Source organism: Canis lupus, chromosome X (genome assembly GCF_011100685.1).
Source record: "Canis lupus familiaris isolate Mischka breed German Shepherd chromosome X, alternate assembly UU_Cfam_GSD_1.0, whole genome shotgun sequence".
Classification (NCBI taxonomy): domain Eukaryota; kingdom Metazoa; phylum Chordata; class Mammalia; order Carnivora; family Canidae; genus Canis; species Canis lupus.
Window position 1 is genome coordinate 37,988,846 of NC_049260.1, and position 15,976 is coordinate 38,004,821.

The 15,976-nt window shown below is 40.4% G+C and overlaps 1 protein-coding gene across 1 annotated transcript in view; it reads right to left on the minus strand.

The window, feature by feature from the left end:
• MAOB (monoamine oxidase B) overlaps positions 1 to 15,976 on the minus strand; it is a 118,164-nt gene that overhangs the window by 15,638 nt on the left and 86,550 nt on the right. The window contains 3 exon segments of the mRNA NM_001002970.2: positions 5,966 to 6,125; positions 7,221 to 7,370; positions 13,145 to 13,286. Of these exon segments, the coding sequence (NP_001002970.2) occupies positions 5,966 to 6,125; positions 7,221 to 7,370; positions 13,145 to 13,286 (452 nt within the window).

The window sequence follows — 15,976 nt, forward strand, 5'->3', positions numbered from 1 at the left end:
ACCAAAGATGTGTAAAAAAAAATATATTAGTCTGTTATCGTGAAACAGCAGGGACTGAAAGTTCACATTTTATGAGGAACCACTTAGACTAAGCCAACTAGTTCCTGGTTTTCTGGAGACAGAGCAGAGAGCACATGATAACTAACCTCCACAGAGTCCCAACCCCTCATCTGTTAAATGATTTCCAAAACAACTCGGGCAACAACATCAGCTCATTCTGGTCAAAAGTGCTTCTCTCATTCCCTCCAGTATTTCCTTGCAAATTTGAGGTTATTTGAGCAAAATTATGGTGGAGAACCCTGAAGCAAATGTTGTCTAGAAAATCCAATGAGAGGAATCAAAAAAGAAGGAAGAAAGAACAGAGAACTTTGAGGATATGCACCACCTTCAACCTGTGTGTGAGCAGACTACACCTGAAGGTTTGTTTGTTTTACCTGCACTTGCCTCTCTCTTTCTCTCTCTCCTTCCATATCCCCTCCACTGCACACACGTGAGAATCCAAGTCCTGGTCAGCCACTGCATTAAGGGGTGCTTGCATGCCCCTCAAGTGTGCAGGGACAGGAAAGATGTTGAGAAAAATTGAAGTATGGGAAGAAGAATTGTCTTAAGTCCATCCAAAAAATCAAGAAGACTTAAGGATACAAGAGAAATAGCCAAGGAATAAATCATCTGTTATAAGAAGAAAAGAAAGAAGAGATGAAGAGAGAGAGTGCACACGGATGATGGCGGGGTCAGCTAGACTGGACAGAGAGGTAGCATAGGACACCAGGCTGCCCCAAATGGATGGAGGGGCTCCTTAGACACTTCCTTCCCAGAGCAAAGCTGGCCTCTGAGCCATGCAGGCACACTGGGCAGAAGTGAAGAAAAAAGGGGCAGAGAGGAAAGTTACGTTCATGCCGGGACAAATTATGTGGCCTTGGGTGACATTTCTATCTCTTGTAGGTAGATTGCTCAGAAGCCCTGCCCATGCACACCGGACTTCCGGTCAGCTTGGTCAGGCCTCGCTCCTAAAAAGGAAGGGACAGTCAAGGACATATGGACATTTAAGGAAGTCCTTTAATGAGAGAAGCAGCCTCAAAAGCAGAAATAAACTAACAACAAAGAAGGAACTCTTGGGGAAAACAAGACAATGATTCAGGGAGTAGGAGAAATTTCCCTGAAAGTGGTAAGTAACATTCCCAGAGAGAAAAGAGAAGGTATTGCAGTTATGGGAAGTGATAAAGAGGAAAATTTAGGATGAAATAATTTAATAGAAGCTTTTTGAGTGTGGGGGTGTGGAGGGTGAAGGTTTGAAAAAAAATGATTATGCTAAAAAAATGATTATGCTCATCTGGAAGAATAACTGAAGTTTACCAAGGATGAAATTAAAGGAAAAATAATGAAGAATGTCCTATCAGATATCAAACATACTATAAAGCCACAGTGATTAAAACACTGCAGCACTGTCACTGAACTAGGTAATATAAATAAATGTGTGCTCTCCAACTTGGGGTGTGCACACGTAGATTGCACATCTAGATAGTAGAGGAAGATGTTAAAAACTCTTATTTTCTATTTTTATTCTTTTTAAAGACTTTTTATTTATTTGAGAGAGAAAGAGAGCACAGAGGGAGAGGGAGAAGCAGACTCCTTGCTGAGCAGGGAGCCCAAAGTAGGGCTTGATCCCTGGACTCTGAGATCATGAACTGACCAAAAGCAGATGCTTAACTGACTGAGCCACCCAGGCACCCCAGAAATTCTTATTTTTTAATCTACCTTTTCAAAAAGTCTACTTTTGTATTTTTTCATATTTTTTTTTTACAATTTTAAAAATTTAAATTCAATTTGTCAACATATAGTATAACACCCAGTGCTCATCCTATCAAGTGCCCTCCTCAGTGCTGGTGTATATTTTATAATTAGAACAATGCATTTTTCAGAGATTCATGTACATAATTTAGGAATAAACATACACATTGGTAATTAATGTTTACATTATTTTTAATGTATAGTGTTACAAAAGATATCTGGATCCCTATGTCAAAGAACAATGGAATGGAATTGCTAATCCAGAAAAGTCCCATGTATATGTAGTAAATTCAGTAGGCTGAAACCATCATAAACAAATTTTAAAGATATTGTGCAACTCATGCAGAAAATACTTGTGAAATATTTGCAACATATATAGAAAAACATTAACAAGCAAAGGATAAGTATGTAATTTACAAGACAATTTAATATAGTCTCAAGCCTTCTTAGTGATTAAAATTTACAAATTCTAGATAAATGAGATATGTTCTTGTGCTGATTGGCAAAAAGTTTAAAATATTATTAGTAAAATATTATTAGTTGGCAAGGACGTAGGAGGACAGGAACTCTAACAAAAATTTCAAATGTCTACCCATGTCAGTTGACTTCAGAATTCCACTTTTACAAATATATCAAAAGGAAATCCTTCTATACAGATCTGCAGAGCTATATGAAGAATGTAGTTTACTGCAGCATAGTGTGTAATAGCAAAAACTTGGAAACAATCGAAATGGGTATCAACAGCAGTCCTATTTGATGGAGCCATACGATGAAATACTGTTTATTCAGTTGGTGAAATGAGGTAGATTTAAATGCGCTGACATGGAGAGACATGTCTATGGTGCATTGTTAACCAAAAAAACAAATGTCAGGATGGCATGTATCTTGTTTTTTTTTTTAAATGCTTTTTGAAAAATATGTAACATATTTACTTTGAATTATATTTGCATATGACTGTTACACACATTCTTTTTTTTAAGATTTTATTTATTTATTCATGAGAGATGAGAGAGAGAGAGAGAGAGAGGGAGAGAGAGAGAGAGGCAGAGACACAGGCAGAGGGAGAAGCAGGCTCCATGTAGGGAGCCTGATGTGGGACTCATCCCGGGACTCCAGGATCACACCCTGGGCTGAAGGCAGGCACTAAACCAGTGAGCCACCCAAGGATCTCCACATTCTTTTATATATATTTAAAGTGTATATATATTTTAATATATATGTATACATATATTTAAAGTATTACCTATGCATATGATAAATTTCTTTTTTTTTTAAGATTTCTTTATTTGAGAGAGAGCCTATGAGCAGGGGGAGGGGCTAAAGGAGAGGGAGAGAGGATCCCCCAAGCAGACTGTGTCTGAGCTTGGAGCCCAACATGGGGCTTGATTCCATGACCCTGAGATTGGGACCTGAGCCAAAACCAAGAATAAGACGTGTAAGGGACTTATCCACCTGGGAGCCCCATATACGATAAATTCCTAAAGATAAACGACTTAAGTTTTTACTAGTTGTTCCCTTTAGGACATGCCAGGACACACACCATAGAGAGGGGCATTTTTCACTTTTATTTTTTTGTAAGTTTTATAGGGAACACCTTGACTTCTGGAAGTTTTTTAAAAGCTGGTATTGCTTCTGTCATTCTCAACAGAAATTGATATGAAGTAGATTTAAGGGAAAGTGTAAATGGTGTAGATGAGCAAACGCAAGGGAGATTGAAGGCTTCAGGTACTAGTAATGACCTGCTCTCTCCAGGTAAGTGGAGGTGGGAGGAAGGGCCAAGGTTGCTGTGATGGTCCTCGCAGGTGTGTGGGGAGGGCGGTGATGAAGATGACTGGATTTGGGGTGATTTTGCTGGGAGGCCAGCAAATTTCACCAAGATTTTATACAACAAGAGGTTGGGAAGCATTTCCTAGGATAACCAATCTACAAGCAACCAAACACTAACTAGGGCTGCTTGTATCAAAATGCAAAAAATTATGTTCTCTTTAATAACCCAGACCATACTGCACTGATAAAACAAAACGAAGCAAAGAAAGAAACCAGCAAAACTCTTGAATGGTTGGTGGCTGAATGTCCTTCACTATACTAGGCTGTTGGGGCTACGAAATTCAGCCCCTTTTATCTCACTAGCTTATATTCCTTGAGCTTTTGTGTTACTCATTAATTATGGCATTTTCATTTCATTTCCCTTATAGCATCCCTCAAAAATTGTTATTGAACCATTCATCAATGTAACAGAAATAATATTGGATGCAAGTTTTCCCACCCTCCCCTGTGTTTCTACACTAGCCTAAGTAAGGTCAACACTGAACTCAATGCATTGTCATGCAATTATCAGTTTACAAGATTGTCTTCCTGGAGTTTCTAGGTTATGGAAACATGCTTTTGAATTCCCAATGCCAACCACAGCCCTTGTTCATACAGTAGGTGCTCAATGTTGGTCAGTTGAAGGAATACATTAATATAGTAACTCAAGGGACGCCTGGGTGGTTCAGGGGTTGAAAAAATTTTTGAAATTTGAAAATGCTTTGGAGAGCTTTTAGTGTCTACAATCATTTTTTTAATCTTATTTGAGAGAAAGCAAGAGAACACAGAGTCTGGAGAAGAAGAAGCAGACTCTCTGCTGAGTGGGAAGCCTGAAGCGGGGCTCAATCCCAGGATCCCGGGATCATGACCTGAGCTGAAAGCAGATGCTTAGCTGACTGAGCCAGCCAGGGGACCCTCTACAATCATTGTTTAAAACTGTTCCTCAAGGCTCATTACCAACAAGGACTGAGTCAGACCCAGCCTCTTCTTGAGGATGGACAACTTGGGTATTCTTTTGATATTAGTACCTAACGCTAAACGTTCCTAGCACATAGCAGGCTTAAGATAAAGGTCTGTAGATATTAATGGAAAGTAACAGATTCTCTATACAAATAAAGACATTCTGAGCCATTAAAGGGAAAAAACTAATCTCTATTCCACGGCCCTAAACCCTATCTATTTGCCACCAGCCAGCTATCTAACGTGGGGGCCTGGGTCGTGAGAGGAAGCAGCTCAGTACGAGCAAGCTCTTCACAATTTGTCACTGTGCTGTTCTCCCCAAAGGGTAGATCACTTGCTCAACTGATGTACCGATCCAGCAGTAGTCTGAAATCAGACTTCCTGCAAAGGTAGAGGATTACGAGCTTGCATTGCGGCTGAAAAGGGGCAGATATGAGACGAATCGCCTTGAGGGAAACCGAACTCTTCCCCTTGGCCTCCAGCATGACCTCCTTTCTGCAGTCTTGATCCTCATTTCAATCCACCCTTCCCTCAGCCCTCAGTCCCAGATACCGACTGTTCTTATGTGACCTCCTCTCAGAAGAGAAGTCGATGTGATGGGAGTAAATAGGATAATGCTCTAGCACGGTGCTGTCCCATGCAGTAGCAACCTTGCCACATGTGGCTTTTTACCTCTGAAATGAAAGCAATTAAAATGAAATAAAGTTAAAAAAAATGTGGTTCCTCAGTCTCACTAGCCACAATTCAAGTGTTCAATACCCACATGCGGTTAGCGGCTGCCGTACTGGACAGAGACTCTCTAGAACATTTCCATTCTAGCACTTTTGCTGGCGTCCCTATAATGTTCTACCCGGTACAGCAGCACGCCTGTTGAATATATATGAATGAATGAATCACCTTAACTCTATAATATAGTAGAATCTCAACACGAATGAGAGATTGCCTGGAAGTTTTCAGAATCCCTACATTCACTAATGGCTCTATAAACTCACACTTTAAAAAACTGTATTAGAAAGTGACCATAACTGTTTTCACAAGATTTTGTGGCAGGGATAAAAACAAAGCTTGATGTTAAATTACGTAGAGTCAGTCATAGTCCAAGGGAAGCTGATTTCCATGAGTTTGTGCCAGTGTATTTTATTTGATAGAACTATACTCAGAACCTCGGGGCACCTGGGTGACTCGGTTGGTTGAACAAGTGATCTTGTCATGATCCCTCTGCCTCCACCCCTGCTTGTGCTCTCTCTTTCTTTTTCTCTGTCTCAAATAAGTAAATAAATAAAATCCTAAAAAAAAAAGAACCTTACTCAGAACCCAGACTAATGTTTTCTGCCCAGCTTTCTAATAAAACCAGTTATATGCAAATACAGGTCTTTGCACCTCGTTTCTCGGAGCTTCTGATAATACTCACCCTTTTTCCTCCAGAAGGGCTCTTTATAATAAACTATGCACTTGATGACTGAGCCCAAAGGCACACGAGTGATCAGCTGGTTTCTCATCATTGGCAGAGGGGGGTTGAAATGAATCTTCATGCCCAGAGTAGGAGGAATGGCACTAATCACATACTTAGCCTGGAAGAAAAACAATGTGCTTAAACATTGTTCCTGGGGTTTTTTTTTTCCTAATGCTTCTCCTTCATTTTACCCTTGGCCCCCTTCAAATATCTTTTCTTTTTTTGTCAAAGATTTTATTTGTAAGTAATCTCTACAGCCAACGTGGGGCTCAAACCCACAGCCCCGACATTAAGAGTTGCATGCTTCAATGACTGAGCTAGCCAGGTGCCCCTCGAGTGTCTTTTAAATGGAAGAACTGGGAAAATCATGTTGAAACCAAAACCAGCTCTTGTTCCCTAGTTTAATTCCTCCCATGACTTTCCATCACGCTTGGAGTCAAGGCCAGGTTCCTTACACTCACCTCCAAGGCCATACATGAAATGGATCCCTGTTACAGCTCTGATCTCATCTTCTGTTACTCTTCCCCTCACTCCTTTACTTCTGCCACATGACCACCTTGCTGTTTCTTCATCATGCCAGTCTTGCTTCTACCTCAGGACCTTTGCATTGGCTGTTCTACTTGGAATGCTCTTCCCTCAAAGAACTGCATGGCTCAATCCCTCATCTTTTTTGGTTCTGTGCTAAAGTATTGCCTTCTGAGCAAGTCCTTCCCTGACGACCTTATTTAAAATTGCATGACCAGTCCCCGCACCCCACCTTTTGGCACACCTTCTCCTCCTTCCCTGATTGGTTTTTTTCCATAGTACTTACCACCATCTGGTATACTTTATATCTTAACTACATATTTGACTATGGCCTTTCTCCTTCGCTAGAATGTAAGCCACATGAGGGCAAAGAATTTTATCTGTTTGGTCCCCTGCTGTGTTCCCAACTCCTAGAATACTGCCAGACACATAGGAGGCATAAATAAATATTTTCTTTTGTATCAAATTACAAGGGAGTCCTATATAGAGCTGTGATAATATATGATTTTTGTAAATCTGTCCTCTCTCCAAATATTTCGGTTCTGTTTTCCCTTCTTTTAGACAGAGGTATCTTTTTTACTTTTGGCAAAGGGATTGTCTATGAAGTCTGGACTATTCTTGGCTTTATATCAGCTTTGGTTTTCTATGGGATTCTGGCCACATGCCCTAGTTTAAGGCTCTTGGTTACCTCATACACCTCATGGTTTAGGGTCTCCACAAGGACATTTTCTCCTGTCTGGTCAATGTGGGTCACAGGCCTCTCCAGCTTCACTTGGTCTCCAAGGAGGTCCATTATCCGTTCACTCACTTGACCAGATCCGCCCACAAATTTTCTCTCCTGGAAAGAAAAGAAGACTCAAGAGGTGGGTAGGATATACAGGAATGAGTTTCATTTATTAAGTGGCTAGTTTTTCTCACATATCTCTATGTGAAATGTAGAAATTGCATTTTTGCTGTTGGGAATAGTGTATTTGACCATTGTTTTCCAACTTGTGATTGCTGGCTTTTGAAAGATCACAGCCTTTCTAACAAGGTGACTGTTGGCCCATTCTCTTATGAATTCCCAGGCTCCACCCTCGGCTGGCCATCCTCAGCCTGGCCCCCATGTCCCACCTACCTGGCTACTACTCCTGCTTTGTGTTCCATCTACATCCTTCTGTTGGGTCACTAGGTCTGGTGAAATACCACCCACAGCTGGGCCACTGTTTGCCTGAGTGTACCTAAGCCAGGTTTTGCCTTTCCTGTTACTCAGGCTGAGAACCTCCCTGGCCACCCTAGGCCACCCTACTCTCCACTGTAGGCTGCCCGACTCATCCTGGGTCAGGTGCCAGTTGCTTCCAAAGGCTCTGCATAGCTATGCACACGGTTGAGCTGCCTTCTTCTAAATATCCAGTTCAGATAATTTTGTAAAAGTTTAAAAAAATTTCTGTAAAAGTTTATTTCCAATAGATCTAGGGAGAAAGGAAAGAGAGATGAAGAGGAGAAGGATGGATACACTGGATCAGATGGATTTCACAGATATATACAGAACTTTGCATCTGACCGCAACTGAATACATTCTTCTCAGTGCACATGGAACTTTCTCCAGAATAGACCACATACTGGGTCACAAATCAGGTCTCAACCAATACCTAAAGATTGGAATTGTGCCCTGCATATTTTCAGACCACAATGCGTTGAAACTAGAACTCAATCACAAGAAGAAATTTGGAAGAAATTCAAACACGTGGAGGTTAAAGAGCATCCTGCTAAGATGAATGAGTCAACCAGGAAACTAGAGAAGAATTAAAAAGATTCATGGAGGGATCCCTGGGTGGTGCAGCAGTTTAGCACCTGCCTTTGGCCCAGGGCGCGATCCTGGAGACCCAGGGTAGAATCCCACGTCGGGCTCCCGGTGCATGGAGCCTGCTTCTCCCTCTGCCTATGTCTCTGCCTCTCTCTCTCTCTCTCTCTCTGAGTGACTATCATAAATAAATAAAATTAAAAAAAGATTCATGGCAATTAATGAAAATGAAGATAAAACTGTTCAAAATCCTTGGGATACAGCAAAAGCAGTCCTAAGAGGGAAATACATCGCAATACAAGTATCCCTCAAAAAATTGGAAAAAACTCAACTACATAAGCTAACCTCGCACCTAAAGGAACTGGAGAAAGAACAGCAAATAAAACCTACACCAAGCAGAAGAAGAGAGAGAATAAAGATTCGAGTAGAACTCAATGAAATAGAGGCCAGAAGAACTGTAGAACAAATCAACAGAACCAGGAGTTGGTTCTTTGAAAGAATAAATAAGATAGATAAACCATTAGCCAGCCTTATTAAAAACAAAAGAGAAAAGACTCAAATTAATAAAATCACGAATGAAAAAGGAGAGATCACCACCAATACCAAGGTACAAATGATTTTAAAAACGTATTATGAGCAGCTATACGCCAATAAATTAGGCAATCTAGAAGAAATGGACGCACTTCTGGAAAGCAACAAATTACCAAAACTGGAACAGGAAGAAATAGAAAACCTGAACAGGCCAATAACCAGGGAGGAAATTGAAGCAGTCATCAAAAACCTACCGAGACACAAAAGTTCAGGGCCAGATGGCTTCCCAGGGGAATTCTATCAAACGTTTAAAGAAGAAACAATACCTATTCTACTAAAGCTGTTCCGAAGGATAGAAAGGGATGGAATACTTTCAAACCCAGTTTATGAGGCCAGCATCACCTTAATTCTGAAACCAGACAAAGACCCCATCAAAAAGGAGAATTATAGACCAATATCCCTGATGAACACAGATGCAAAAATTCTCAACAAGATACTAGCCAATAGGATCCAACAATACATTAAGAAGATCATTCACCATGACCAAGTGGGATTTATCCCCGGGATGCAAGGCTGGTTCAACACTCGTACAACAATCCACATGATAGATTATTTCAACAAGATAAAAAACAAGAACCATATGATCCTCTCAATAGATGCAGAGAAAGCATTTGACAAAATACAGCGTCCATTCCTGATCAAAACTCTTCAGAGTGTAGGGATAGAGGGAACATTCCTCAACATCTTAAAAGCCATCTAGGAAAAGCTCACAGCAAATATCATTCTCAATGGGGAAGCACTGGGAGCCTTTCCCCTAAGATCCGGAACATGACAGGGATGTCCACTCTCACCACTGCTTTCAACATAGAACTAGAAGTCCTAGCCTCAGCAATCAGACAACAAAAAGAAATAAAAGGCATTCATATAGGCAAAGAAGAAGTCAAACTCTCCCTCTTCACAGATGACATGATACTGTACATAGAAAACCCAAAAGACTCCACCCCAAGATTGCTAGAACTCATACAGCAATTCGGCAGTGTGGCAGGATACAAAATCAATGCCCAGAAATCAGTGGCTTTTCTATACAGTAACAATCAGACTGAAGAAAGAGAAATTAAGGAGTCAATCCCATTTACAATTGCACTGAAAAGCATAAGGTACCTAGGAATAAACCTAACCAAAGAGGTAAAGGATCTATACCCTAAAAACTATAGAACACTTCTGAAAGAAATTGAGGAAGACACAAAGAGATGGAAAAATATTCCATGCTCATGGATTGGAAGAATTAATTTTGTGAAAATGTCAATGCTACCCAGGGCAATTTACACATTTTATACAATCCCTATCAAAATACCATGGACTTTCTTCACAGAGTTGGAACAAATATTCTTAAGATTTGTGTGGAATCAGAAAAGACTCCGAATAGCCAGGGGAATATTAAAAAAGAAAACCAGAGCCGGGAGCATCACAATGCCAGATTTCAGGTTGTACTACAAAGCTGTGGTCATCAAGACAGTGTGGTACTGGCACCAAAACAGACACATAGATCAATGGAACAGAAGAGAGAATCCAGAAATGGGCCCTCAACTCTATGGTCAACTAATATTCAATAAAGCAGGAAAGACTATCCACTGGAAAAAGGACAGTCTCTTCAATAAATGGTGCTGGGAAAATTGGACAACCACGTTCAGAAGAATGAAACTAGACCATTCTCTTACACCAGACACAAAGATAAACTCAAAATGGATGAAAGATCTAAATATGAGACAAGAATCCATCAAAATCCTAGAGGAGAACACAGGCAACAACTTTTTGAACTTGACCACAGCAACTTCTTGCAAGATACATCCATGAAGGCAAGGGAAACGAAAGCAAAAATGAATTATTGGGACTTAATCAAGATAAGAAGCTTCTGCACAGCAAAAGAAACAGTGAACAAAACTAAAAGACAACCTACAGAATAGGAGAAGATATTTGCAAATGATGTATCAGATAAAGGGCTGGTATCCAAGATCTATAGAGAACTTATTAAATTCAACATCCAAGAAATAAACAATCCAATCATGAAATGGGCAAAGGACATGAAGAGAAATCTCACAGAGGAAGACATAGACATGGCCAACATGCACATGAGAAAATGCTCCGCATCACTGGCCATCAGGGAAATACAAATCAAAACCACAATGAGATACCACCTCACACCAGCGAGAATGGTGAACATTAACAAGGCAGGAAACCACAAATGTTGGAGAGGATGTGGAGAAAGGGGAACCCTCTTGCACTGTTGGTGGGAATGTGAACTGGTGCAGCCACTCTGGACAAGTGTGTGGAGTTTCCTCAAAGTGTTAAAAATAGACCTGCCCTATGACCCAGCAATTGCACTGCTGGGGATTTACCCCAAAGATACAGATGCAATGAAACACCGGGATACCTGCACCCCAATGTTTATAGGAGCAATGTCCACAATAGCCAAACTGTGGAAGGAGCCTCAGTGTCCATTGACAGATGAATGGATAAAGAAGATGTAGTCTAGGTATTCAATGGAATATTCCTCAGCCATTAGAAATGACCAATACCCACCATTTGCTTCAACGTGGATGGAACTGGAGGGTATTATGCTGAGTGAAGTAAGTCAATCAGAGAAGGACAAACATTATATGGTCTCATTCATCTGGGGAATATAAAAAATAGTGAAAGGGAATAAAGGGGAAAGGAGAGAAAATTAGTGGGAAATATCAGAGAGAGAGACAGAACATGAGAGACTCCTAACTCTGGGAAACGAACAAGGGGTGGTGGAAAGGGAGGTGGGCAGGGGGTATGGGGGACTGAGTGATGGGCACTGAGGTGGGCACTTGACGGGATGAGCACTGGGTGTTATACTATATATATGTGGACAAATCAAACTCCAATAAAAAATATAGAAAAATACCACTTAGATAATTTCTACATATGGAATGAAAACGAAACTATATGAAACTTTTGTTCCTACCAACTCCAAGGAAATGAAGGACATTTAAAAACTGGAGGGCAGCTCGGGTGGCTCGGCGGTTTAGCACCGCCTTCAGGCCAGGGCATGATCCTGGAGACTCGGGATCAAGTCCCGCATTGGTTTCCCTGCGTGGAGCCTGCTTCTCCTTCTGCCTGTGTCTCTGCCTCTCTCTCTCTCTGTGTCTCTAATGAATAAATAAATAAAATCTTTAAAAAAACTGGAAAGAAATAAGATAAAATTATGTGTTTTTTTTTTTTCATTTCTCCATGTTAAGGTGAAAAATGAAATTTATAAACTGGGTTTCTTTTCTTTTTAACATTTTAGGTATATTTAGATTTGCAAGTTCTTACTATTTAGAGGAATTATTTGCATCATCTTCCTAAACGTAGTGCTTTTCTTTTTATGCTTAAACTCTAAAATAGGCCCTGGGTCTAATGAGTAAAAATATTTCTAACAGTAAGTCTGATGGAATTCATACACTTTCTTTTTTTTCAACCAAGAATGGGAATAAGGTGACTTCTGATAATTTTTACCTTTTATTTTTTTATTTTTTTTAAAAATTTTTACCTTTTAAATTAATCCTGGAACACATGCTAACTTTGATCCTTGTGGAAACTCTTCTTGAAAAGTTACAATAAACTGACTCTTGTGTACTTGGAAACAAAAAAAGAGAAGGATGAGGAGAAGAAGGAGGGGAAGGAGGAGGAGCAGGAGAGAGAACGAGGAAGGAGAAGGAAGGGAAATGACCACCAAGCAGGTTATTTAAGATCTCCACTTCCTATTGGGCCTAGCACAGAGCTTTATTTTTTTATTTTTATTTTTTATTTTTTATTTTTTAGCACAGAGCTTTATACAATGCGGGGGCTCAGGAAGCAGGGTATGAAAGAATGAAAGAATGAAAGAAGGCACGAGTGAATGAATTTTGTGTGCTGCGTGTGTGTTTGAAATTGAAAATGCATTTCTGACTTTCCTTTTCGAGCTTTCCAAGAAGTGCTTAAGCTATGTTCATCAGATGGTCCCCTACAAACTTACCAAGGAACAATCAGATGCATATCCAAATGGAAAATTGCAAAAATATATAGCAAAGCAGAGAGGTGATCTTAAAACCACATTGGTGCTAGATTCTCACACTGGGTACCTAACAACAGACTGTCCCTCACAAAAGCCACCTTGAATTGCCATCATAAAGTTCTAAAATCCACAAGCCTACCTCCCTCTTCATCTGTTCATGATTGAAGGATGATGCCAATCTTCTATTTAGGCATGGTGGTTTTCTGTTGGAACAGTGTTGGGGGGGATGGATGAGTACCTGCCCTCCATTGGTTGTTGAGATGATCCTGGTCGTGCCTCCACACTGCTTCACATACCACAGGAACCAGAGAGCAGAGACCTCATGGGTCTCTGCAGTGACACACAGATTCACAAAGAGAGTAGCAAGTTGCTTGGCAGATCTGCCCAGGAAGAAACAAGAGCACAATTAGAAAATGCAGGAGGGCACCTTCTTCATACTCTGGAAGTTATTCAAGCAATAAATTCACTTGACTAACTTTAGCACACTTTGGCAAGTGGCAGAAAACTGTCACTAGAATCCAGCATTATAATACATGACTTCAGAGCTTTTGGGAATGAGATTTATTTTCCCCTTCACCAAAACAGCTTACTCAGAATCAGTTCGTATTCCATATTCTGTGTTACCATGATTTCTCTCCATACACCTGCTCCTCTTCCTGTGATCCCCATCTCAGTAAAAGGCATCACCTGACTGCTAAGGCCAACACTCTAGAAATCAACCTAATTTCTCTCTTTCCCTCACTCTTTCCACCAGCCCAGTCCATCAGGAAGTCCTACTGTCTTTCAGCAATCACCTCACCATCACTACCAAAAATGTAGCATCATCTTTTGTTATGAGTATTGCAATTATTTCTTCCAGACTGGTCTCTCTGCCTCCACTCATCATACCTGGTATCCATTCACCACACTCAAAGCCAGAAGCTTTTTACCCCCTCCCCACTGTGGTGCTCTTTCTATAGTATAAATCCAGTCATGTCATTCTCTTGCTTAAAACCCTCCAGTGGCATCCTATCAAAACCAAAATAGGATTTGGATGGATCTTTCACCTTTGCCTGCAAAGCCCTAAGTGATCTAGACCAGGCCTACTTTTTCTATGTCATTCTGTACCCTCTCTACTTCTTCTAACATCTCCTTAGAAAGACGAACTCTTCTACATTTATGAAAATGAACATGAGCTTCCAATATCCCCAGTACCCTGGCATTCTCTGTCATTTTACCACAGTATAATGTCTTTAGAACTTTTTTCTTCTCTGTCTTAAATTATCTTTATTATTGGTTCACTATTTTCCTTTTTCTCTTTGTTTTAAAGCTTTTATTTATTAATTCATGAGAATACACAGAGAGGAGAGAGAGAGACAGAGACACAGGCAGAAGGAGAAGCAGGCTCCATGCAAGGAGCCTGATGTGGGACTCGATCCCAGGATCATGCCCTGGGCTGAAGGCAGCGCTAAACCGCTGAGCCACCCGGGCCGCCCAGTTCACTATTTTCTATTGCTATCTCCCCTACTATAATATCAACCAATGATAATAGGAATCTTAACTTTCATGCTCAGCAGTGTCCCTGTTAATAAAGTAGTGTCTGGCACATAATAAGCACCCAATAATTACTTGCTGGATCACTGACTGCATTAATGGTTATCAGTTAAACATTATTTTTAAATTATCTATAATATGCAAAGGATATACTAGATCATGTCCCAAACACAGAATTAATCTCATTTATTTTTTTTAAAGATTTTATTTATTGGGAAGGGAGAGTGAGGGAGAAGCAGAGAGAGAAGATATAACAGGCAAGCAGACTGTGCTGAGCACAGAGCCAGACATGGGGCTTGATCCCATGACTCTGGGATCATGACCTGAGCTGAAATAAAAAATCAGACACTCAACTGACTGAGCCACCTAGGTGATCCTACTCCCAATTATTTACTCAGTTATTTCACTGTCTAATGGAAGACAAGCTCAAAGGATGGATAAGGGGGAAAGCAATTAATAGAACACAGATAGGCGAACTTTTGCTTGGGGTTGGCAGGCCAACAATAATGAAAGGTTATATCCTATTTTGAGGCATACCAGAGAGTGAATGATCTCTTGCAATTCCAACAACTCAGTTGTATCTAACACTTTCTTTAAAAAGATTTCATTTTGGGGAGGGCTCGGTGTCTCAGCGGTTGAGCATCTGCCTTCGGCTCAGGTCATGATCCCGGAGTCCTGGGATGGAGTCCCACATCGGGCTCCCCATGAGGAGCCTGCTTCTCCCTCTGCCTATGTCTCTGCCTGTATCTCATATATAAATAAATAAAATATTTTAAAAATTATTTTAAATTACTCTCCCACCCAATGTGAAGTTTGAGCTCAAAACCCTGAGATCAAGAGCTGCATGCTCTACCGACTGAGCCAGCCAGGTGCCCCTATCTAACATTTCTAAAATTCACTAGTACTAACAAATACTCTGGGACGTCTTTAGTAAGAACCAATCCCCACTTTTGACTTTGAAATTAAGTTTGAATAGTATTAACCTGCTTATATCTGAGACAGAGTTTGCCACCCATTTATTCCGTGGGTGGAATAAATAATACTGCCTTCCATTACTGAACTCTTTCATACTCCATGGGTTTTAAACCTCTTGTACTGATATGTCTTAACAATTCTATAAAACAGCAAATTCTCCCCAGTTCACAGTCTGAAGACTGCGTCTCAGAGAGGTTAGTAATACGTTGTATGCAGTATTGGTATGCATACTAAATGGTACAACTTCAAATCAGATCATACCTGAAACTAGTATTAATAAGTTGAAGTGACTTAAATAAGTTTCATAAGATTCCTCATACCTGAAGAGAGGGAAATTGCTGACTCATGCTTTCTTAGCAAAGGCCATTTGTGGCATCTATCTAAAGCAAACTCCCAGACATGAGTTTAAAATATTACTTCAAAGTGAAAACATCCCTTTGCTGTTTCCCAATGTCTTATTCCGTTTGTTCCTTAATTTGTAAGGGAATTTAGGGGGCATAAGGTCAAGGGAGTAATAAACAACTAAAATTTAACATTGGCCCAGCAAAGACAGCCAAGATTA